The sequence below is a fragment of the Parasteatoda tepidariorum genome, chromosome 11 (assembly GCF_982258835.1).
Source record: "Parasteatoda tepidariorum strain Cologne lab strain chromosome 11, Ptep-v5.0, whole genome shotgun sequence".
NCBI lineage: Eukaryota > Metazoa > Arthropoda > Arachnida > Araneae > Theridiidae > Parasteatoda > Parasteatoda tepidariorum.
In genome coordinates, this window is record NC_141765.1 from 36,612,966 (window position 1) to 36,640,265 (window position 27,300).

Here is a 27,300-nt window from a genome sequence, read left to right on the forward strand (position 1 = left end):
CGGGGATTTTGGGTCACCCTGATCAAACCTAAACAATCACCAACAAGTAGATAAGTATCATTTTACTATGAACTAAATTTCTTATTGTCTAAATAAAATGTGAATTCGGTGTTTCTTTTTTTTTTGTCGTTCTTTTCTTTCTTTTGAGATTAATTTTTTTTAATCTGATAAATAAAAGCTTTGATTTTCGGTTAACGTAAAAAATCTCGCAAATCTAATTTCTAATAATTGGTAGTATGATTTGCTACATTGCTTTGATTTATAAAAATATAATTCTATAAAGTTTTACGTTTTAAATCTGATAAGCAAAAGCTTTGATTTTTTGTTAACATAAACCATCACGCAAATATAATTTTTTAAAATTTATTTTCTATTAATGACAAGGTACTAGCTAAAAAAATATTTGTCGATATTACAAACAACTCAGGGAATGATTTACACCATTGTTCCTTCCTAACTGATTGGCTCGTTTCTTGGTGCAAACGTACTTAAGCGCATGGCAACGGGGTCAATCTTTCAGGGAGTAAAATCTGATCCCTTTCTAATTCTATCCAACATTTGTTTCCTCTTTAATTTGGAACAATATATAACTACAAATTAAAGATATAACAGAATATTTTTTTAATGATATTAATTTTCTAACAAACAGGAAGTGAAATTACCTCTTAAATTTCAGTTTTCTTCGTAAAATAAACTTTAAAAAAGTTGTATCAAAAATTGTGTGCGTTTTATTCTTATAGCATTATTCTTGAAAGAAATTGTAATCTTAATCGTGCTTTTAAAAAGTTGATGAATTTCCTTAGTGATGTATTTATTTTTAATGAATGTCTCCTAGCTATCAAATCCGAAGTATAATCGCTCTCAATTGTTGGGAATAATAATTCAACAATCACTCTCGACTTTTAAAAAGGGATGTTATCGATCGTAAAAATCCATGTACTGTCATCTATGTTATATAATTACACCCGCACTCCCCGATAGCACTGAATGAATACGGAACTTGCATCTGTAAATAATGGCCTCCCCCTTTGGCGAAATAGTTGGCGATCACGATTTCGATTTTAATGAAACTCGGGAGAACAGGAGATGGGAGGATCCGGCAAGTAAGCAACCCTTAAAGATAGAACCTGACGGCTTGACTGGAAACAACTTCCGCAGCATCCCCTTATCCGAAGGAAAAAAAGGTAAATAGAATTTATTATTTACTTGTAAATAAAACTAATTATTTTAGATTGTTATACACTCGATATATTTCCCTTCACGAAATCCATAACTTGATCGTAGTAATTATTAATATTCGAAACACATCGAAAAACAGGATTTATTTTCGGGATCTCTGTTTCTAGGAACATCATCCGAGGGATTTTGGAGAGCTCATTTTGCGTTTCTATGGGGATGTTGATATAGTTTTAAAAAAATGTTTCCTTTTCCAAAAATTTCTATACAAGATTTAAATGTGTTTTTAATGAAAATTTTAACACTTTTTTAATACTCTGTTGTTTTTTTTTGGAGGTTTCGGAAATGATAGAGTGGTTAATTTGTTAAATTTTAGTTTAAACATTTGGTTTAAGTCAAGACCATCACCCCCATTTAAGATGGTTTGAAACACAGGAGAAACCGTCGTGATGCAAGTCAGAGGATTGTTTATGGAGCAGCTGAGATATTTGTTTAGGTTATGTAACTCGGGGGTTTGTCCATTTACTCCATACGTTGTCATTTAAAATTTCAGTTTTTATGAAAAAATTGGTTTTAGTTTTTAATCATGAGATAAAAACATATTGTAAAAGTATTTTGGTTACAATTTCGTAAATAAAGGAATTCTGTATGATTTTAATTAAATCTTGTAACTCCCATTTAAAATTTCATTTTTGATAAATTCCTTGATTTTAATTTCTAATTATTAGATAAAAACATATTATAAAAATATTTTGATCTCAATTTTACGTAAAAGGAAATTCTCGGTGTCTTTTTTAAAATTAAAACTAAATTAGAATCAAAATTGTTTCATGATAAATTTTTATTTCATAATTAAAAAGTAAAATAGTACAAAAGTAACGGCATAATATTTAAAAAGTAAATAGTAAAAAAGTAACGGCAAAATTTTCTACATTGGACACAAATGTGTTTTTTTTTTCTCTTTCTTTTTTTTTTTTTTAAATTATAACACTTTTTCATTGGTCCGTAGGATTTCTTCGAGTTTGCAGATGTGCTGGTGTGGGAATTATTATTATCTTTCTTTTACATTTTAGTTTGAACACTTGGTCTAAGTCAAGATCATCTTCCGTATTCAAAATGGTTTGAGATGCAGGAAAAACTGCTATAATGAAAGTCGGAGGATTTTCAACAGAGAAGCTGATTTAGTTTAAGATTATGGATTAAAAGATTTTGTTCGTTTTAACTGTTCCGTGGGTTGCTATTTAAATTAAATTTTTTTCCCATCAAGACGAGGGATTTGCTTTTTAATTTGTAAGAAGAAAATCGCATCAATAATAAATATTCTGATTTTAAAGAAATAACATAATCTATATTTTGATTTTAAAATACTGATATTTTTAGTTAAGAACCATAATTCATCTGGAATTAACAATGAGGAAAATGGATTTCGCTTAGTATAATATCGGACAAAAACATGTAAATAAATTATGATTTTGAATATTTTTTGATAAAAATTAAGACAAATCAAAAGAATATATCCTGCGGTTTTGTTATGTGCTAAAAACAGTCTCCGATTATTGGCTTAAAACTTTTTGTTAAAAATTTGACTTAATATATACTATATAAAATGCATCTTTTTATACGACAAAAATTAAGCAAATTTATAAATACTAGTTACAATATATTTCATTATTAGCTCTAAATATTTTATTTAGTATTTCAAATTAATTTAAAAAAAGGCATTAAATACTCCTATTAATAATTTTTTTATAATTTCAAATAGATATTTTGTGTTTATTTAAACTAAATATACGATAACTAAATAATAGTAAAAATCTTTTCTTCTAATGTTTACAAGTTATTAAAATAATTTTCAACTTTCATGCTACATCAAACAAATATAAATTTAGTTATCAAAAAATTTATTTGCAATGAATGGTAAAACTTAAAATTAATTGAGTTTATTTACGAACATATTTCACGTTCCTTCTGGTTTTTAAAAACAGAAAATTTATAAAGTTTATTAGTAAATTATATTCCTTAAACTGAAATAATGTTAAAAACAAGAAAATAAATGAAACAGTAAATCAACAAAGCGCTAAAAAAGTGCATACCAAATGGAAAACTCCATTTTTCTAGGTAATTCCTAAGACTGTATTAGCATAAATCAATAGAGAACGAAATATTTTTAAAAAAGCTTTCTTGAGAGACTTAATATTTTGAAAATTTTTTTCTTCTTGTTATATATATTTTTTTACTTTGCTTAATCTTTTTTATAAATAGCATAATAATTTCAGTTACATTATACATTAAATATTAAAAAGCGAAAATACTAATGATTTTCTGAATTTCACCTTTTTTTTGTTGCTAAAAACGAAATGCATTTGTGAAAGATCTTAAGGTATCTGCCTGCCTTAAAATGACCGATTTCATCAAGTAATTCAAATTTCTGTTTTTTGCATTTTTGAAAAGAATGAACTCTTAGGATTCTAAAAATGCTTTGTTTTTAAAATTTCGATAATTAGAAGCAAAGTTATAGCTGATTTTGAAACCGGAAGTGAGATTCCGAAACACCGGAAGTGCACTGAAAACCTCAAAACTAATTGTAAACAATGTAGTTTTGAGCCAATAAGAATTTTTTTTGCTTGTAGCGCTATTAAAAATATTAATATTTGTTAATTTTTTTTATATAATATTAATTCCACGCATCTGGCAATAAATTATGTATAAACTTTTTAAAGGGAGTGAAATTGAATGGTTCTTTCCGCGTTCTTATTAAAAAAAAGCTTTAATATTAAATTGACGGTAGTTTCAGTTGTTATTTAAGTACTTTTTATTGTTATTTAAGTACTTTTACTACATTGTTTAGTTATAGTTAACAAATATGCTAACATAGTAAATATTTTTTCAAAATTATTTACTGTAAAATTTTGTGTTTTCATAAGAAAGGCATATCTTATAATGTTTATTTTAAAATAATACTGTTTTTGTCTGAAATAAAGTTAAAAATAATAATAGTGTGTAGTATTATAGTGTATATAGTGTAGTACACAACTACATGATTAAGTTAATATTTTTAATCATGTAGTTGTGTATACAAAATACAGCGAAAATTAACGCGTCATTTTTGCCTGTTTTATGAAAAAATATAAATATTTAACTATACTACATTCTAAAAGGACTTAGGTATTGTTTGCCAATTGATTCTAACAACCTAAGACTGTTTTAGAAGGTTTTGGGTGGTAATTTGCTGTGAATTATTGCATACATAACTAACATTTTGAAAAAAAGAAAATCGCGCGCTCGAGTTACTGTTTGTCGCTCAATAGAAAATTGGTCATAAAAAAAAAGATAATGAATTAAAATGCAAACTGTAAAAAGCAAGAGCTACATAAAGGGCTGAACTACAAATATTATTAAATTATAGCTTGTTGAATAAGTCTATGTAACTATTTTTGTTTAAGTAAATCTTTAAAAGCGTTTTCTGAAAAACTGTATTTTTCAATATTTTGATTCACGCCAGACACTCATACTCCAAAACTAATGGAAGTTTTCTTATGAAATTTGGTAACAATGTTATTAACTATATATACTGTGTTTTGAACTAAAACTAAGTTTCAATTTAAATATTTGGTCATGTTACAGGTATATAAACATAAAAAACTATTGAAAAAAAATGAAAAAATTGCTGTTTTTCTAGATTTTAGCACTTAATTTGGGTAATTTTTAAAATTTTCATAAACCTTTAGTTCAGAACACAGATAAGGGTCAAAATAATCTGTACAGAAAAAGAAATTGTATTTTATTCATTTAAATTAAGTGTATAGTGTCTGGCGTAAGCTCTAAATTTCGCTCGTTTTAGGCTTAATTTTTCAAATATTTTAGAAACTAAGCGATATTAAAAAATATTTCTTCTTGTTTATATCATTTTATGTCAAACATGAACCAATAACACATATGTTTCAAAAAATTTTAATTTTTAAAAAAAATGTCATCGTACCCAGGCAGTCGCCTTAAGTATTTTTCAATTATTTTTTTACTGTGAATGTTAAGTCGATGTTTTTAATTTCAATTAGTTTAAACAGTGGTTTTACTAATTTTTTTTATTTAATTATTTGCCTATATTTTCTTGAAATTTTACTGCTTTTTGATTTATTAGAACTCGAAAAATTATTTAAGTATTTAAATCCATAACATGAAAAGTTCTATACCAAAAGAACAAGTTTCAGAGGAAATACGAGAAGCTTCTTCAGCTGTAGAAAATAATGGTTTGGATCATTAGCAATTTCAATACAAATGTTCACTGCAGTTTTTTTTAAGCCTTTTTTCCGCACAAAAGCTGTTTTTTTAAATGTGATTCACAAATGCTATGAAAAAGCATTTAAAAAAGTTGGTGTTGGTCTCTTTGTTTTATCAGGACTAAAATTAAAACATGCAGAAGAAATACGCTGGGAATGACTAAATTATTAAAAATAATATTACATTATAAATGTTTCCACTTATTTTCAAATAACATCTAAATATTTACTGTATTTCTAACCTTGTGATTTAAAATGTAGATTAAATTACTAAAGACAAGATTTAAGATAGTCTATCTTAAATTAGATAATATACACACTAAGAAATAAAAGTATGATGAAAACTACCACGATGTGGTAAAATTTAACGCTTTTCTGGCTCTATGAAAACCTACAAAAAACTTGGTAATATTTGCCGAAGCGCTTTAGAAATGATTTTGGTAAAATAAACAATAAAATATGTTTTATTAGGTGTGATAAAATTTTACAAATACTGTAAAATTAAGTAATTTTACCATATTTTAGAGCGTGGTATAAAAACCATTTATTCGGTTAAATTTACTTTTCAGTTTTGTATTTGTTTTGCTAAATGTGTGGTTATAAAAACTATAATTTTGATAATCAGAATTTCCGATAAACAGTTAACATGAGAACGAAACAATTATCAAATGAATGGAAGAAATTAATTTTTCTCCACGAAGAGCTTTAATTTTGTAAACAATGAAAAAAATAATTGAACCATTTTTTAATGTAAGATAAAAATTAATAAAATATTTAAGAATGTAATTATGTCTAACTATTGTGTTAAGTAATTACTATTATGTATTAAACCATTTTTCCTAACTTTAGGTAGTACGTAGAAATTTTAATTTCGATCTGCAGTCTTCTATGCATCGCGAAGCCAGTTTTCTTATGTTATAAGATAGAGAACATTGCATGTGAGAGAAACATTCTCCCAAATTTGCTTCTCGATCTGCAGTTTTTAACTCATCGCAAAACCATATTCATAATGTTGTTAATAAACAGCTTCTGTCGTTATAGTACTAAGCTTTTATGGTATAATTATTGAAGCTAAATTGCATGTAAATCTAACGAAAAAAGAATAAGGCATATGTAGAACTGAAGTTTTTCTGAGGTATTATTATGTTTCATTAAGGTGATAATTTTATAATGAGTAATGTTTTGATCTAATCATTAAAAAATACTCAAGATTAATCAAGAAACTGATTATACAAAAACAAATATGGAATTAATATTTTTATATTATTTTAACATACTTTGAGGAATTATACTTGCATAACTTAACTTAAAACCAACCTCTCCCTTTTCTATTCAGTTATATTTGTAAGTTGGATGAAAGAAAAATCTGCTAACATGCTGACAATACTGCAACATCTGAGTGAGAAAAATAAATCAGCACGCATAGTAAAATAAAATTTCGCATATTTAATAATTTTTATTTTTGCTTTTTCCTTCCCGTTTTAAAACGAAAGTTTTTAGAGTAGTTTATGTATTAATTACAATGGCCAATACTTAAAAGGATAATCTATGAAATGCTAATTATTTAGCGCAGTCAATATTTTAAGATACGATATCATACACTAGAACACACTTTCACTAAACAAAAATACCTATTGTCAGCACATCTAAATTTCTAATTCCACATTCTAGGACATTTACTCCTAGTAGCTCAGTCAGAAGACTGATTGGAATTTTCGGTCTTTTCATTAATTTTTTACTATTTAAGTCAAAAAATATCTTTTTAACTAATTACACGAATCACTTTAATTTTTTCCATTACAAAACACATGATTATAAACTATTGACCACCATGCATTAAAGATGCATAAGACTGGTGAGCAAAAAATAAAATTACGAAATGACAAAAGAATAATTAAAATCACAATAATTATAACTCCATCAGAATAGAAAAATGACATTTCATATGAAAATATTAAACATAAACTAAATTAAGCATTACTGAATAACTAATTTGTAATAGTAATTACTAAATTAATATTACGAAATAGCAACTTAGTAAAATCTTTTATAAAACTGGTTTACCAAAAGTTAATTTAACGTAAAAAGAGAAATTGAAAAGAATTTATTACTTTTTTAATAATGATTAAAACAATTTCAGATTTTAAGTTTATGCATTTGAAAAATACTTTATTTAATAAGACAAAACATAAAATTAGGACAAAATGAGCGTAATATTTTTGGAAATATGAAATTTTAGACAGACTTCATTAAAATTTTATGTATTGACAAAATGAACTTAATAGGAAATTTGTTACTGCTATTACTGAATATTTTTAATAAAAATCGTTACTTTGTGTAAAAGTTTCAAAATATAATTAAATAACTAAAGAAGTATTTAATAAATAAAAGTTTTGTTCCAAAAACATTAACTGACCTAACGTTTCTCATTTGAGCTTGTGTGTAAAGAAATTTCTCCTCAACACACACTTTCGGGTAAGTTTGAATAGAAATTTCTCCTCAATACACCGCTTTCTTATCAAATGAACAAGAAAAAAAGAATAAATGTTTCGATCTGAAGAGGACAGGTGAAAATATGTCTTAAGGAGTCGCAAACGATCAGTCGGTTTTAAATTCTAGATGCCATATAATATATATTAATTGGTACCATTAATATTGTGACATTTTTGCTTATTTAATACATTACAATACTTTGTAATTAATATGACTTTCAAAAATCAAAATAAATAGCATGCATATATGAACCTATTTCAGTTCTCCAAAATATTTTGTATAAATATTATTCCTTAAGAAAGAGATGTAATTATATATAAAAAAAAGAAATTTTTAAATAGCATTTGCCAAGCCTCATTATAGCTATTTGAAAAAGAAAAAAAAATATAAAAATGCCTGATGTTGTCATTTTTTTAGAATATTTGGCAATTTCACCAGTTGGGTCGTATAGTAAAGAAAAAAGCTCTTAATTGTAACAGTGACTCAGCTCACGGTATTTAATACTTTTTTTTTATCGCGTGCGTCATATGTGTGATTTTTTTATTTTGTTGTTGTTATTAATTTTTTACGGTGCACGAAATACGATAACCCTTGGCGGCAGATTAGCTTAGTAGCAGAGAAGCAAGCTTGAGTTAGACCCATTCTATAAAGTGATTTATTTTACTTTTTTTACTTACTCCCTTTTTGTGACTTTCTCGTAATGATGGACTAAAATAGTGGAAACGTAACAGCAAGGTTTGCTTCCTGTTAAAAAGAATGTTGAATATTGTAGTAATTTCAACGATCTCTTTTATTGCAGTTGGGGCGTTAAACTGTCTGTCAACATAAATATATTTTTAGTGGTCTTTTCAGGATTTAAGTCAACTTTTCGATTTCATTTAGTGATATGGTTTTACGGTATATTAAAAGTAATATGAAGAAATAAATTATACCAGAGTAATGGAATTGAATGTATAATTAAAAAAACGGTCATCAAACTTTCCAATTCTCTTTTTTTTCATGCTGTAATGTTTTACAATTTTTTTATCATTTGTATTTTATTTGACAAGTTTTTCTTACATTCCTTTGAATTTAGTTTTTTAAAAAAGTAATTCAAATTTAATGATAGAATTATGTCCTCCAAATTATTGTGTGGGATTATTTCGAAATGTTTAGTAAAAAGTTTCAAGAAGTTTATTTCGAATTTTTTTTTTTACTTTAAATTTTAAGTTATGTTAAATTTCAATATTTAAATTTAATTATTTAGTTCTAATTTATTTTTTAAGCTTCATTATAAATGCTCGTATTAATTGAAATTTTTTTTTACGATAAATATATTTGAATTAATACATTTGGCACTACTTGAAAACAAAATAAAAATATTTAAGAAATAATGCAAACAAAAATATTTCAAAAACAAGATTTCTAAAATTCATAGTAATAAAGTAGTCTTTATACTATACAGATAATAATATTAAATTAGATGTTAGATGTGATTAGTGCATCTATTTCTAGCTTATACTTCCAAATAATTCCAAACCTTTTATCTTACATTTAAACCGCTTTTTTATGATACTATTTTTTATATAGTTATAAATATGATATGACGCTCTGTGTCTGAGAGGTAGCGCTTCGCGCTGTCGTGCCACAGGTCCCTGGTTCGATCCTCGGGCCGGGCAATGTTGACTCAGCCTTTCATCCCTTCAGTGGGTCGATAAATGAGTACCAATCATGCTTGGGAACTAAACACTGGGGGTTCCGCGTTCGGCTGACCACCTGACCGGAACATCTGCTCCTGCACCCCAGAGCCCAAGGTCAAGAAAACTGAGATGGGCACAGTAGGCCTTGGCCCTCTAGGGCTGTCGCGCCACTGAGTTTATAAATATGATATAATAATATAATGCATCTTATCTCACGTAATATAAAGTATAAACATAATATAATGTATAAATATTACATAATAAATCTAATAATATAATCTACCTTAGATCTAATGGTATATGTATCGTTGGTTAATTGCTCGTTTTATTTTTTGCATATTTTGGAAAATTATCCTTACCATAACCTGAGTTAATATAAATTTCATTTTACATCATTCTTCTGCATTGTTTATAAGAAGATTGTTAAAAAAATCAATAAAAAAAATTATAAAAGTACAATCAACTGTGTACCAATAATGTTTATTTTATAGTAAATTACATTAAAAATTCAGGAAAGAATATTTTACAGAGTTTTCTGTTTTTAATATTTTTTAAAATATTACATTTTTGTTTTATATTTAAATTATTTATTTTACCTATAATACCTTTTTAAATACAAAATATTAAATTATTAACATCAAATTTATTATCATTTTTTAAAATTAACTCTGAAAACAATTCTTTTTCCTGATGTTTTCTTTTTGATGAATATTTCAGAATATAAATTACAATAATTGATAATTCATGATGGTGATAATGATTGATAATAATAATAAACTGAGGATGAGTTTATGGTATCAAGAAAACTGAATGTGTTTATTTTATTAAAAAACTGAACGTATTTATGCTATGCGATCTGTAACAATTTTTATTTAACTACGAATAAATTAGGCTGAACTTTATTTCAAAAACATTGACACAGGAAAACGTTTGCGAAGTCATTAGAATGTATATATTTACAATCGATTTCAATAAAAATTAACTTTGAGTTTTAACATTTATTTGTTTTCGGAAATTTTTAATAGTTTAAGCATAAAACAAATATTAAAAATAGAGAAATTAATATAAGTGTAGTATTTAAAATAAAAAATACATTGATGTTAGCACAGATCTACTTTTTTCTTAAACTCGTTTATGACTTCGATGATTTATTTACTTAGTAAAAACTTTTACAAAAGCTGTAAAAATTAATATTAATAATCTCATAATAATCAAAACTCTTGTTTCTATGTTAAAATGATGTCCAGAAAAATAATTTAGAACATAAAGAACTATTTTTAAGTGACAAGAGTCTTGGCAATTTTCGTCCGTAATTATCGTACCGGCAATTACCGTCCTATTTATGGAATATCAGGCAAAAACGGGTTAAAGTTAGTTTAGATATCATTTCAGACACGAGTTGTTTACGGATTTGCTATATGGAATAGAAAAAAAATGACAAAACCTATTAATTTTGAAGGAGGTGACACATTAATAGAATGTAGGAGTGCTAAGAAAATTGTTTTGTTGAATATGGATCGGCGTCACAGAGATGATTAGGAGTTATTGGTCAAGGACGTATCTGTCCTATCTTTGACTCTGCAATGTTCTAAAAGGTTCCATTAATGAAGAGCATTTTTTTTTATTCCCTTTGTTGAGTGGTAGTAAAGTGAGGAATTATTTTAACAATTTAATTTTCTGAACAATATCTTGGTCTAATATTATGAGAAAAATAGTTTTACTCTTTCCCAAACCTAATCCATAACTAAGGTATTATTTTGTATTAATGTGAAAAGTGCTTTTTAAGAAGAAACGACAGGTCATGTTTAAGCTAATTGGATATTTTCTAGTGTTACCTATCCCTTTAGTTTTATTTATTCTAATTTTTATGATTTCAGATGAATGTGAGGATATTTAAATTACTAATGTATCGTAGTGGGTACACATTTCTTGTTTCCCTAAAATAAACCCTATTAATTAAATAGTTGAGTTATCAGTTTTTATCCTTTCAAAAAAGTTACATATTCCCGAAATAGAACTTTTGGAAATCATATCGGGTAACTCTATATTAAGAGATTCTGGATAGATTTTTTTAAAAGTTTTATAGCTAAGCCTTGTAAAATTAAAACAAGTGAGATTATAAAATTTTCCTTCCTCCTTCATATATGAAAAAAAACAATGGATTTTATTTTTTAAAATTGTGCTGGGTGAACTTTTTGAGTGCTATTCTGACATTTGGCATTGGTGCCATTAAACTACTTAATCACCAAAGTGGAGGACTTTATCTTGCTACAATGTTTGATTTTCGCTTCTGAGGATACAGTCATGTGGGGGAAAAAGTAGCTGAGGTTCTAGTTGCTGGATAAAATAAATGTGGTAGCTCATATTTTATGTTGACCGTAATTATTCTCCCACCAAAAGCATTTATGGGCCAAATAAAAAAAATTCCATTTACTCATAACCAATTGTGCTATGGTTTCTCTCTATTACATAAATTGCTACAAAAGCAGTTTTGTCAAGGGAGACAACACTGAATGTTATTTATATCATCGAAAATTATTTCTCAATATATATATGTATATATATATATATATATATATATATATATATATATATATATATATATATATATATATATATATATATATATATATATATATATATATATATATATATATATATATATATATATATATATATATATATATATATATATATATATATGTTTTTTTTTGTATGTATGTTTACTTTTTCGTGTATTAAGTAAATCGGTTATTTTTATAATGCAGATTAAGTAAATCTCTTATCTTTATTATTGATGCATTGTTTGCAAGCAGTTCATCGCCAAATATCTACAAATAGCTAGATGGTATTCCCCCCTTACTATTAGCATCGAAGAAATATTTTTGATTCGAAACGATAAGTTTGATGTCTGTCCATAAGGTGTTTTTTTTTCTTCTTAGAAATAATAATTTTTCATATTTAAAAGAATGAACTTGGTTACACTTTTAAAGTATGAAATGTTTCACTTTTACCAATTCCTTAAACTTAATGTCTACATGGCGTTTTTCTTTCATAGAAATGATAATTTTTTAATTATGGAAGAAAATTGTCTTGGCTATACTTTTTGTGTATGACATGTTTCTTTTAAAACAATTCGTAAAATTCAATGTCTATGCAGTGTTTCTTTCATAGAAAAAATAAATTTTTAATAATAAGAGGAAATGAATTTGGCTATACTTTTAAAGTATTAAATATTTCTCAAATGCGAATTCCTGAAATTCTCATTCCAAAAACTCTCTTCTCTTTCATTAACTACACTTGTTTTCCAATCTTTAGCCTTTTGAATAGTTATTTAATGCTTCTAAAATATTTTCAGCAATGATTTGTCATACATATTTTTTATAAGGCTTAAAATTAGAAAAATCTTGCAGAATAAGGTCCATAGAATAATAAAATTTGCTGAATTGATTTTCTCTATTTCAAATTTTATTTTATATTAGCTGTGATTGGTCTCATTTTGTTATTAAAGGAGTTCATGACACAAAAATTTTGTACAAAAATTTGTAAAATTTAAAACATTTTTATTCAAAATTTAAATTTCTTCAAAAATAACTTATAGAAGGATTGTGAGAATCTTTCGTATATTCTTTGTTTGATACAAAATTTAAAAAAAAAAGCAATATAAGTAATAAAAAGAATTAAAAATTGTGTCCCGAAGCACTTCTATATTATTCTTACGGAATTGTGCGGTTTTGGTACAACTAATTTAGTTTGGTAATGTTATTAACATTAAATATTTATTTTTTTTACTATTACTAATTTAATTTGGTAATGTTATTAACATTAAATATTTATTTTTTTAATTATGCTTTTGAAACCATACTTTTATTTAATATAATTTTCAAATGATATATTTTAGCGAATCAATCACATTAGGCGAATCAATTAGACTTTTCATACTTTTATTGATATTAATGCGCTATAATTAATTTTACATGGAATCAACATGAATGAAAATAATTTAATTTGAATGAAATAACATGAAAAGAGTCTGTCACAGTTATTGCCGCTTGTTATGTGATTTTATTCACAACAAAAAGGTTGAATTATGTTGCTTAATCGAATGGGACGGGCTGGTACTATATCTGGAAAACATTTAGCTGACGCTGTTGCTAGGGCTCGTTGCTAAGGGTCCCTTCCTCCCCCAATTAACCCTAGGGGGACATGGTCAATGCATGACGCGTTTCTTTTTATTTAATCATGTTAAGAGAAAATATTCTCAGCACTGTGATGACTTATCCAGAAATCTAAATAACATCTCGTTGATGATATTTTTATTTTAGATATAGCTCAAAATGTGTGCTTAAGAAAATGGAAGTAGCTTAAAACGCGTATTTGAGGAAATAGGCATAACTCGAAACTTCATAAGAATATTTTGGAAAAATAGGGATTTCCATGAAATTGGCACTAATTTACTGTTATTTTGTAACTCTTCATAAAAACGTAGCTCAGTAAACTTGGATTAGTGTTTAAAAAAGTAATCAAAATTATTTGTTGAGATGTGAAAATTTGCATTTAACATTGAAAAGGCTCATTTTGTGCTGTGTCCATTTCCATAAACGCATTTTTTTAGCTGCTTTCCATCTTCCTAAATATTCATTTTGAGCTATGTTCATTTTCTTAAATACGTGTTTTGAGCTGCTTCTATTTCCTTAAATACACATTTTAAGCTTTATCCATTTTCTAAACATTCATTTTGAACTATGTCTTTTTTCTTAAATGCGCTTTTGAGTTAATTTTTCTTGAACACGCACTTTGGGAGCTGTGTCTATTTCGCTAAGTGCATTTCGAGCTATGTTCCTTTTTTTTAACACGCACTTTGAGTTATGTCCCTAATAAAAAAAAGCTCACTGGTGAGCTGCAGTGTATAACAAAAATCTTATGAGTTATTAGAAGAGCAATATTGGATGTAATAATGATTTTATGTAGTTTTCATTAATTTTTTTCCCTATAAGATAAAGTCATATTTGAATAAAAATTACTGGCATTTAATCGAGGAAATCCTCTATTAGTCCGAAAGTATAGTTAACATAAAAGATTTTGTAATACGTTTCATTTTTGTTTTCTACTTAATGCATTAATATTTCTCTTACTTATAAAAGAAACGGAATAAAATATAAAAAATCATCTCTTATGTGAAACTCAAATTTTTACTTTCTAATGAACATATTTTTCGCTGTCAAATTTTGTTCTTTATATTCAATTTCCGAAAAGTGAAGAAATTAATACAAAATTTTAGTTTCTGTTGAATACTAAAATTATTCTTACTTTTTGTACTCGTACATTTTCCCGGAAAGCAACGTTTTTTGTTTATTTTCGAAACATTCAGATTATTATAAAAAATCTGAAAATCTAAATTTAAATGATTAAAAAGGCGAATTTATTTTTTGTTTAGTACTGCCAATGGAAATAAAAGAAAATAATTTTCTTCATTTTATTAAACTTAAATTCAGAAAGTGTAAAAAAGTATTTAAATGAAAATAAATAAAAAAATAGAAAAATCTACACAAAATTAAGAAAAAATAAATGAAAGCAAATAATTTATATTTTGGGATAATTGTTTTCCCCTACACTGTAAAAAATTTGGTGTATAGTTTCCACCAGTTTTGGCGCTAAGGTAAACATAAAACCTTTTTAAGTACAGAACTGTAATAATCATGCTAAAAACTATATAAATTTGACAAATGAATAATTTTTTGAAAGAAAATTAATGCGAATATATTACTAAAAATGTGCTTGTATTTTAACCGAAAAGTTTTTGCAATGAATCCATTTAATTAATTCTAATGTGCTTGAAAATAACCTTTGTCAGTAAATAAACGAAATAAAGAAAATTATATCAGTGCACAAATATTATATTTAAGATGTATGCACTTTATTATTCGCCGTTAAAAATCTAAACTTTTATTTTTGTAACTAAAATAAATAAAATTCTAATAATTTTATTACTGTGTTTCATTTTCGTTCTAAAATGATTTAATCTTATTCCTAAAACAGCCGGAAACGCTCAGTAATGAATTAGGTTAAGAGTGTAAGAAATAGTTTACATTTTTATTCTTGTTTACTGAATATCCTTTTCAACTAAGCCTTTATTTTTATTCCGAATTCTTAAGGACTTAATCGAGGCCTTTGTTTACAAAAGAGTTTTTGTATACCATTGCTTCAGCGATGCAATCAATTACTACTTGAAATACCCTCTTAACTGAGATGGATATTGAATAAAGTTGTTTCATAAGATATTTAGTAAGAATTGAGTGTTGTGTTTATTTTGCACGTGCATTTCACTATAATAAACGCATTTTCTTTCAACTTGGAAAATTTTAATATGTAAATCAAAATTGTGCACTTAATTCTTCAGTTTGTTTAAAGCGAGACAGACAGATAGAGGGATGTTAAAATATATGTTTCAATTTGTAGTTTTCAAATATATTATTACATATATATATATATATATATATATATATATATATATATATATATATATATATATATATATATATATATATATATATATATATATATGTATATATATATATATATATATATATATATATATATATATATATATATATATATATACATATATATATATATACATATACATATATATACATATACATATATATATACATATACATATATATATATATATATATATATATATATATATATATATATATATATATATATATATATATATATATATATATATGTATATATATATATATATGTATATATATATATATATATATATATATATATATATATATATATACATATATATATATATATACATATATATATATATATACATATACATATATATACATATACATATATATACATATACATATATATATATACATATACATATATATATATATATACATATATATATATATATATATATATATATATATATATATATATATATATATATATATATATATATATATGTGTATATATATATATGTATATATATATATATATATATATATATATATATATATATATATATATATATATATATATATATATATATATATATATATATATATACATATACATATATATACATATACATACATATACATATATATACATATACATATATATACATATACATATATATACATATACATATACATATATATATATATACATATACATATACATATACATATACATATACGTATACATATACATATACATATACATATACGTATACATATACATATATATATATATATATATATATATATATATATATATATATATATATATATATATATATATATATATATATATATATATATATATTTTATGAAATTCTGGCAATAATAGTTTATGCAACTTTCTAACTAAATGCGTCTTTTCTAATAGCAATATTGAAGAACGCTAAGCTTAAAAAATTTAGTCTTTCAAAAGTAACTCACAAAATTATTTATCGTTCATAATAAATAGATAATGAGGAGTTGATCTTCATCCCTCTTTCATAGTTCATCCCATGAAGAGCCAACGCCCTTTTCTAGTTATCGTGGGTCAATGAATAAATCTAGGCATTTCTTGGAAAATAAAGGGAGGAGGACATTAAATATGAAGACCATCTATTGAATGTGTTTTATTGAAAAATGTCCAGTTTCAGGTGAAAAAGAACTAGTGCTTAAATTATGAATAAATTAAAATGCTATACAATTAGGTTGGACCGAAAGAAATGTCATATTTTTAAGTGAATATATTAAACTGCATATCTTTTATCAAAAGTTGCTTATTTATTTAAAATATACTCCATTTACTTCAATACAGTTTTCAAACGAGATTTTAATGCATTAATGCCTGTTGTAACGAAGTGGTGATCTTTAGAATGAATAAACTCTCTTTTTGACTGTCCTCATTTTCATACTCTTTAGCCCATAAAAACTGTTCTAAATGTTTAAAAAATGAATAAGTTTATTTAGCAAATGAGCTTGATCACCGTATTTTTCACAAATTGACAGAACATTCAGAAATGTTTTTACGGGCTGAACTGTGGATCTGTGTGTGAACAGTCAGAAAAATTCCATATCAGATTTTATTTATTCTAATGATCGTAATTTCTAAAAGATCTATGCATTAAAATCTCGTTGGGCAAAGTGTATTGAAGCAAATGGAGCCTATTTGGATTAAATAAACAACTCTTGAAAAAAATATGCAGTTTTATTAGATTCACTCAAAAAATTCAATATTTCATACTCTTCAATCTAATAATATGAAGAATTGAACTTAAATTAATTTTATAAATAAAGGAAAGGTACATTTTGTTTTATGGAAAACATATTTATGACAGGAGTAATTTTTGCAACTTTTATAACTAAATATATAGGGTGACACGCAACGCCAACCTTATTTTTATAACTCTTGTAAAATGTCGAAAAAAGTATACTTACTGTGAATCACAAGGCAATATTAAAGCGAGGAAAAAAGTCACCGAAATTTAGTGAATAAAGATTAAGGAAGAAGGGATTAAAAATATCAAACATTGTTGTATTGCCAGGTTTTTATTAATCACCTCCTTGCATTCAACTCATCTCACTTTCCTTAGGGCAATCAAGCAAATTTTGATGAGTTTAATGGCACCTACATCTTAATTCATTCAGGAATGATTTGTCAGATTTCGATAGCGTTTTTATTATTATCGCTCTTTGCTAATTTCTCTACCAATATTTGATAATTGCTATAACAATATTATCCCTAATTTGATATACCTAATACGTATGCTTCCTTATCCTAATTTTTAGCAAAAGTATTCTAAAAATATATATTAAGAGGTGTAATGACGAAACACTTCGTAATTTTGCATTTAAAACAGATTCTGTACCTCACTTAGTTTATGAAAATAAATAAATAAATAAATTAATAAATTAATTATTTTCCATAAAAAACTGAAAAATACGATAGCAATAGCAGTAATATTATTTGAAATGCAGCTAAAATTTTAAATACTGAGTAAATTTCCTAAAATCTTTATTTTTAAAAAATATTTTTTAAATAATACAACCATCTTTATACATTGTATAGTGCTTAAAAAATCTAAATTCGTAGCGCCTCGAGAATTTGTCGATGAAGAGCTGTGACTACTTATTTAGACAATTTATTGAACACATTTTAAAATAAATGTTTTAAAAACTATATCTAAAGAAAAACGTAATGGTGGAGAACATCAAAAATTATAATGTCATAAAAATATACTCATTAAATTAAAATGATCTTAAATTATATGCCAGTTAATAAAATATTTTTTGTTGTTTTTCTAGGTTACTTTAAAACTCTGATATGGACACCGGCCGAGATAAAACCTCTATCAAAGGGTCGCAGACCAATGTAGCAGAGTCTACCCAACCTTTATTGGAGACTCTGAGTTCAGGTGGTGATGGGACCAAAGGTACACCCGAGAAGGAGAGAATCGAAATTGAATCTACTATAAGTATACAGAGAGGATCAAGCAACAAGGATATCAATGATCAGGAGCCCACTGAAGAGGGTAGACGACGATTGCGACCACTTACATGCATTGACAGCTTTACCATGAGCATGAACCTCTTGGATCGAGATTCTACTCATATAAATGACTACATCAATGTAATTCTTTAAAACTAGTCTTTTTATGTTCAATATAACGTTTCATTCAATGTACTTATAGGTAAGATCACCGAACAAAAAATTAGTCACCCCTAGATAGACCACGAGAAACATGATAAAGATCTGGAGGTAGGTTTGTGATGTTCTGGAGTTGTTTATCTTATTATGGGTTGAGTCCGCTCTCTGAGGTGACTACTGACATGAACTAGCTTGTTTATTTTAAAAATTGCATAATCAGGCGTTGCTTTTCAGTCAATATCTTCATGATGAGTATATTGTTTGATTTATTAAGATAGTAACAGAAAGTTCATTGGGTTGAAAGAATATATGATAGGTCACGCATCCTACTACAGCTCGATTAGCCTAAAAAAAAACACTTGACTTGGAACCAAAATCTTTCAAATATGTTAGAGCAGTGGGTAAAATGCAAAAATTAGCATTAGTTACTAATTTATTTAGTGTTTCTGTATCATCAAATTTTTTGTGAGTGGCTTTAAGGGTACCAGCAAAACCTAGTGAATTATCTTACTAACAGATAGTTATCAGGTCCTGGGGTGGAATATCCAAACGATGTTTCTCATTATTTTTTTAGGGGGTACTAATGCTTTGTTAGGTGAGCTTACATTATCCATAAGTCCTATTGTCGCCTGCATGTAGTACATTTCTCTGTACACAAATAACCACTATACTTCAGCAACATCGACTTTTTCGCGCATGCGGTTTTGAGTTATTTGCAGAACATGGTCACCACACTTTGTGAAAAATATCACAAAATCTTTCTTTCGCAATAGATTACAAATTTGTAAGATTTAGAATTGCTTAAGTCAAAAGATTTAGAGAATGCATTGATTTGGATGGACGTCTAATAGCATTTATTATTGAATCTTCTATAAGTTGGTATGAACTTTTATTATTTTATGAGAAAAGGAAGATAAGATAGATAAAAAGCTAATAGCTTTATCTGAACATACCCTCTTATTTTTTATTTTGTCTTCGTCATTAACAACCAATCCACTTCGGATTTGTGGTAATATAGCATTCTACCCTGCAGTTTTAAAATTTACTGAAAAGAATAAAAATTTCTGGGTGAGTATTGGGACAAACTCGCCTTTGCTCAGGAAACATTTTGATTAAAATCAACTAGTATTTCAACTAGTACGACAAATTCTAATTTTTTTAATAGTAATTGATACAAAATAAAACTGCTTAAGTCTCCACTGTAAATGCGAAATTTAAGAATTGTTTTGGTTTGAATAGACATCGAACAGCACTTATTATTGAATCATATTACACTGGTTATCATAAATTAAGGAAAATTCACAAAAATCGCGATAACTCAAGAAATTACACATGGAATTTTATGAAACTTACCCACAATATACAACACATAGTAAGGTATTAAACAACATAAAAAGAAATTATCAGACATTAATAGTAGTATAGAAATTAGCACATGCATAAAATAAACAAATTGGAAGTATCGGTTTGCAATAGAAAAAGTACCTTTAATATGGAATATGATTGCCTCTAGAAGCAATACAGCACAAACAGCGATGTGTGATGCTTTCAATTATGCGGTCTATCAGTTCAATAGGAAGTGAGAGCCATTGCTCTTGTAAAGCAGTTGCAAGCGTGGCAAGGGTCTGAGGGGGCGGATTGATGGCAGATACACGCCTCCCTAGAGCATCCCAAACGTGCTCGATAGGATTCAAGTCCGGGGATCGAGCTGGCCACTCCATGCGAGTAATTGTTTCCTGTTGAAGATAATCATCAACAATGCGAGCTCTGTGTGGTCTTGCATTATCGTCCTGTAACAGGAAGCAATCACCAATTGCCCCGGCATATGGGCGCACATAAGCATCAAGGATGTTGTCTCGATAAACCTGAGCATTCACAGTTCCCCTTGGAAAGACATGGAGGTATGTGCGCCCTCCTAAGGATATGCCTCCCCAAACACAGACACTGCCTCTTCCGTATGCATCTCTTTCACGGATGTTTGATGGATGATAACGGGTCCCAGGTTCTCTCCATATCAAATAACGTCTACTGTCACTTTCTAGACTAAACCTGGACTCATCCGTAAAGAGAACAGGCCTCCATTGATCTGACGTCCAGTGGACATGTTGTCGGGCCCACTGCAAACGGTCTCTCCTATGGCGTGATGTGAGCGGCACGCAAATGGCTGGTCGTCTCGCATACAGACCACCTTCGTGGAGCCTTCTGCGCACAGTTGACGTTGACACCAACCTTCCGGTGGCTGCAGCAAGAGAGGATCTAAGATGTGTCGGAGTAGCGGTTCTATTCCTGCGTGCACTTAATGTCAAATATCGGTCATCGGCACTGGTCGTAACAGTTGGCCGTCCTTGACTGAACCTCCTAGATGCCGAATCTGTGGTTTGAAATTGCCTCCAAAGTCTATGAACCACAGATGGACTCACATTTAGCCATCTGGCCACTTCTGATTGACTCTGCCCTGCCTCTAGTCTCCCGATGGCTCTCCATCGTAGTTCTTCAGGCAAATGATGCCTAGAGGTCATTATTACGAATTGGCTATCTCAGATTTTCAATGTCGCAATCACAGTAAAATTTGTGTGCTTTCTCTCAAACTTGGACTTTTATGCTCCAGGCAGATGACGTAAGCCGAGTGCAGCGCCACTAATTTGCATATTGCAATTTTACTCAGCTACTCTTAGTGGACAACATATGCAAATTTTGCACGGTTTGGCTTATTTTTGAAAGAGTTATCGCTATTTTTGTGATTTTTCCTTAATTTATGATAACCAGTGTAGTTGGAATGAACATTTAAGCCTTGACTGTAAATATGCTTCTGAGAAAAAAAGTCACAATTTAAAAAATAAAATCCCAAAAAGTAAATCTTTCCAACAATTTCAAAGCAAAAATTTAAACTATTTTTCCTTAATTCAAAAATAATCAATTTTTAATAACTTTTATAGGTGGTGTTCGAAGAAATATTGGCTGAACCTCGTGCAAACCAAAGCTTCGACCAAGTATGGAGGTTTGCTTATGTTCTGTTTGCTGGGACCAAATTCTGGGTGTACCGAGTACTAGCAGCAGTATTTGCTTTGCCATGCGGATTACTTTGGGGATTAATTTTCTCTTTTACGTGTATTGCCAGCGTATGGATCATATCTCCTGCCATGAAACTTGTTGACGTCCTCCTTCATGTCGTTAGAAGGGTATTGTTAAACTTTAGATCTATTTGCAATGAAATATTTTTGTGCTTGTTGAAATGGCCAACAGTTGACTATTTGTTAATACTTATTTAGTTAAGATTTACTTTTTGATCTTCAGTACTTTTTTTTAAAAACTTATAGTGGAAGCGTTGAAAAAAAAATGTCATGATTTGAATAAATCATAAACATAAGTAACAAAAACTGGAATGGGAAACTGGGCATTTAAAGATTACACTGGGGGATATTTTATTTATGTTGCATGAGATTTTTAAAAAGATATTCGATAATTTCATATCACTTCATTTAAAATTTGCAATCAGTTTTTCTCTAAAAGATCTAGTTTGTTTTTTTAATGACATTTTTAGTCGATATGTTTAAAAGCACTATTTATTACAGGTGGTTGCACAAATGTTGCGACCACCGTCTAGGGGAGTTAAGGCACATCATCAGAATTAAAACTGCATAGAACCTCATGTCCGGAAATGTCGCGTCTGAATTGGGTAATATCAAACATATGCATAAATGCAACGAAAAATTTGTTCTCTAATGTTATTCATTTAAGCAAAAATAAAAAAATATCAAACAATACACCTCTTACAATGAATGGCTTATTTTTGATTATAAAAAAATCAATTAGGATAATTTATATCAGGTATGAAATTTATGTGTTTAAAATATGTAAGAACGCTGAAACATTTTGTGTGTATAAGTCTTACAGATACCTGAAAGAAAGCATTGTCAGTATATGATACCTTAAAAAAACTCATTTCGTTATTCACAAAGGTATTAATTATTATTTCAAAAATGTTCGGACATTGATTTCCCATTGTGAATTAACTTCATATTTGATGGACTGTAAATTGAAGTTTTCTCATTGTCACTTTTTTTATAGCAGATGAGTGATACATTAAACCAAAAATTATTTCGATGCTTCAAAGCATGCTGTGATAAAAGCAAATGCTTACTATTTCGAATATAGTAAGCATTTGCTTTTAACACTATTTTCATCACATAGTCTTAGGATATGACTGATACAATATAGATTCTAATTATTACCGAATTATCACCAATGAAAAAAATATTTATACAAATACTGTTTTCAACTTGCCTTGCTGATTCAGCCTAATTGAATAAATCCTACAAATATTTAAGTGGCTAGATTTTTAAGCGATCGAAATAAGGGAATGAGTACAGCGACCCAGGCAAATATGCCCATACGCCAATTATTTGATGCCTCGTCGTCGACTTGAAATCCAGCTCAGTCCAAGGACCAAGCAATACGCGGACACCGGGCAGGCCCCGAGTCACGCAGGAATTAGAGCACCATAGTTGCGATCGAGAGAAAAGGAGGTATTTAACAAAACACACAAAAGGTATTAAATCAAAGTAATAGAAAACACACAAAAGGTATTAAATCAAAGTAATGCAAAACACACAAAAGGTATTAAATCAAAGTAATACAAAATACACAAAAGGTATTAAATCAAAGCGATCGAAATAAGGCAATCTTCGTAAGTTGTTTAATGGGCGTTGCTCTCATGAAATAAAATTGCACAACATAGACTCCAATATTATGTACCTATATAGCAGTAATATTGTAAAAAAATTGAATTGGAAATGGAGAATTAACTGAATAGTTAAATAAGTGAAAAATTCCTTGATTTTTCAAAGGACGAAATTTGAAATTTGTTTTAATATCTCAAGCTCGATTTTCACAAAAAAATTGACATAATTGTTTCGCTCTCGAAAAATTTGGTTTACTTTTTTGGTTACCATGGCAATGGCCCTCTTCCCCTACACTTCTTTCCGTAATGAAACCACAATTGGTTTGATGCACGACTAGATTAAGGCAAATTCGGGTGGAAATTTGGAGTAGAAAAATTAGAGAAAAAAATACTTACGGAATTTTAAAGTTAGGAAGGATTTTCTTTTGTTATTAAATTTCTTAAGAGCCTATTTCATCTCATTGATGTTTAAATTTTTTTTCGGCATGGTAAAGAATTTATTTAAATTTTAAATAAACAAAATATTTTGTAATATTATTGTTTTGCTTATAAAATATTGAATATTGATGATTTCTTGAAAAACATTCTTGATTCAGTTTTTGAAATCCAATCTGACAAATCTGTCAGGTGAAAACATTTCTAGTAAAAAAAATTTTATAATCCTGGAAATAAAACCAAAATATGCGATATCTGAACCATGCATTAGGCAGTTTTTCCAACCATGGTACTGGTTTACTAGAAATTTTGGTGTTCAAGTTTATAGTTTTAATTACCAATTTAATTACCAATTAGTAACAAAAAACAAACCTGAAAAGTAAATGTAGCCGAGCAAATAGTTTTTCTGCAGTGCTCTAAGGTACCACGATCAAATTACCAAATTTTATCCCACTTACCAAATTTTAACACATATTATTTAACTACATATTATTCTTAATTTTACCGAAAAAATTACCAAATGTCTTCGGTAAAATTTACAGAGCCTTTTGGGCGTGAGCTAGAAACGAGGTAAATTTTACTATATACTGGTGGTTTTGATCATACTATTTATTAGTGTATTAAATATTTAAAGTATTCACAGTAAAATATTTTGTAAATATGTAAACAATAACTTAAGCTCATTATTAATATGCATATTTTAGGTTTGGGGAGGCACTGTTCGAGCTGTTTTGGATCCAGTGTTCCAATCTGCAAGCATCTTGATAACTGCAAAAAGAGAAACTGTGCAGCCAAACTCTCAAGAAACAGTTTAATTTAAAAGTTTTAAATGATTTTTAAGTTTTATCCGCTATGTTGAGTCGATATACACACTAAAATTGAATGTGCAATGTGATTTCATTTTCGTTACGTAGCAAGTGAAATAAGCCACATGAATCTTTTTTTTTTTTTAAATACATTTATGTAACTCGCTATTACTAAGCTTAGTTGAACGGCGGTTTCTATTTCACAAAGTATCGTAAGTGTTTCAGAGATGTTTTTTGTGACTTTAAAGATCGTTGCACCAAAGAATTTGTTTTAAAAGCATGTACAGCTTTTCAATTGATATTTATATAAAAATCTTTACTGCCATTTTGAAAATTATTTTGAAGTTGGCGTATTGTGACATTTTCACTGCGCAACTTTTTATAAAAGCAGTTGTAAAAATATCTATTCTAATTTATTGTATTGTAAAAATGTCAACATTGTGTGCTCATTTGCAAAATGTAATAGTTATTTGATTTTGTATGGAAAAGATTTCAATAAGAGGGAATACGTTTAGATGAATAGTAAGAAAGAATGCATTAAAGAAGTATTCATTAAAAAGGAATATTGTTGTGAAAAAATCATATCTTACTATATATTTAAAAGAATATAAAAAAAAAATCCTTTAAATTTTATCATCATTGAAAGTTTTGCGAAGCGCACAATTAAATTAATTATCAAAATGAGTCGTAAGACTATAAAATTTTGTATCCAAAAATTGCATTTAAAATTCTGAATGTTATTATCATTAAAACTTTCTACCGTCCTAAGTGTTTGTTTTTGTTTTAATTCATAGAACCGACATTAATTGTAGCTAGCATAATTACAATATGCGAGAAATCATACTTTAAGAGGATAAAAAAATGTGCGACAAAATGGTACGTTTTAAACAATGAAAGTTCTCGTATATTTTCGGAAACTTTTTTATATAAACTGATAAATGTTTGTATTTCTCATTTTATATTTTTTTGAACAATAGCAAGAATGAGATTTATTCTTTTGCTCATTATCAGAAAAAAAAATCATCATAAATTTTTTGTTGGCAGTATTATATCGTTTCCTGAAGTATTAAAATGATTAAATAAAACTAGAAGTACTACTTTTTATAATTAAAATATATTTTAAAGTCTTTTTAATGGAATAACGTATTATCTTATATTTTGTTAATATCGTATTGATTTGTATTTAAATTATTATTACATTTTATGATTATATTACATATTTTTTCTTAAAACTGTAAGTACTTTAATAATAGTTTTTCTTATTCTTATAAACTTTTAAGGTTTAGAAATGCCGTTTTTTTTTGTAAAAGTAATATTTTTAATAAGAGATATGTTTAGGGAATAGCTATAATAAAAGAAAATTTGTAAATTTTTTTCTGTTTTCTTAATTTCAAATACAAAAATATATTAAGAAAAGAAAATTAATGTTTTTTATTGAAATAATTTTATTAAAAAATTAGCATGTAATCTAAGTCTAAATTTGTAAGCACATGGTGCCGAGGTGTACAAATCAAGTTTCAATTAAATTTATATGAAAATATTAAAAATTTATTGATACAATATTTATTACTACAGTGAACTTTTATTTATTCAAATTTGAATTTACAGTATAAAAACTCTCAGTTCTGGAATAATTAATATTCAGGTGAAGAAAAGGTCCAAATCTTAAACCATAGCGTGATGCTCTTATTATTGTTGTTGCCATTTAGTGTGTTTCTCATACATTGCATTGAGGTCGTGCCTAGCTTCTATTGCATCGACGATATTCTTTAAAAGAGTCTTCGTTGGAAATAAACTAGTCAAGCAACAACGAAGTTGCATGAAAATGTTTTAGTGTTTTGTACATCATATTCTTTTATAAAAGATTTTATTAAAATTTACATAAATATTTATCAAAGTTTTTAACTAACTTGAATACTTTATTGATCCCATAATTACAGCAATTTTTATCTCATTAAAATATCTGCACTTCTCTACACTTACAACACTTTTCTATTTCCTATGCTTATGTATGTACGCGTGTCCATATAGACAATTATAAAGTTAAATTCTAATTTTAGCTGGAATGCGAAATT

At 27.4% G+C, this 27,300-nt stretch overlaps 1 protein-coding gene across 1 annotated transcript; it reads left to right on the forward strand.

Moving 5' to 3' along the window:
* The first annotated feature begins 1,047 nt into the window (after window positions 1–1,047).
* LOC107443757 (caveolin-1) lies at window positions 1,048–26,628 on the forward strand. The gene is made up of 4 exons (XM_043044657.3): window positions 1,048–1,184; window positions 18,961–19,285; window positions 22,240–22,482; window positions 25,124–26,628. Exons 2-4 carry the CDS (start codon window positions 18,980–18,982, stop codon window positions 25,232–25,234), a joined length of 660 nt encoding a protein of 219 aa, XP_042900591.1. The 5' UTR covers window positions 1,048–1,184; window positions 18,961–18,979; the 3' UTR covers window positions 25,235–26,628.
* Window positions 26,629–27,300: the final 672 nt, after the last annotated feature.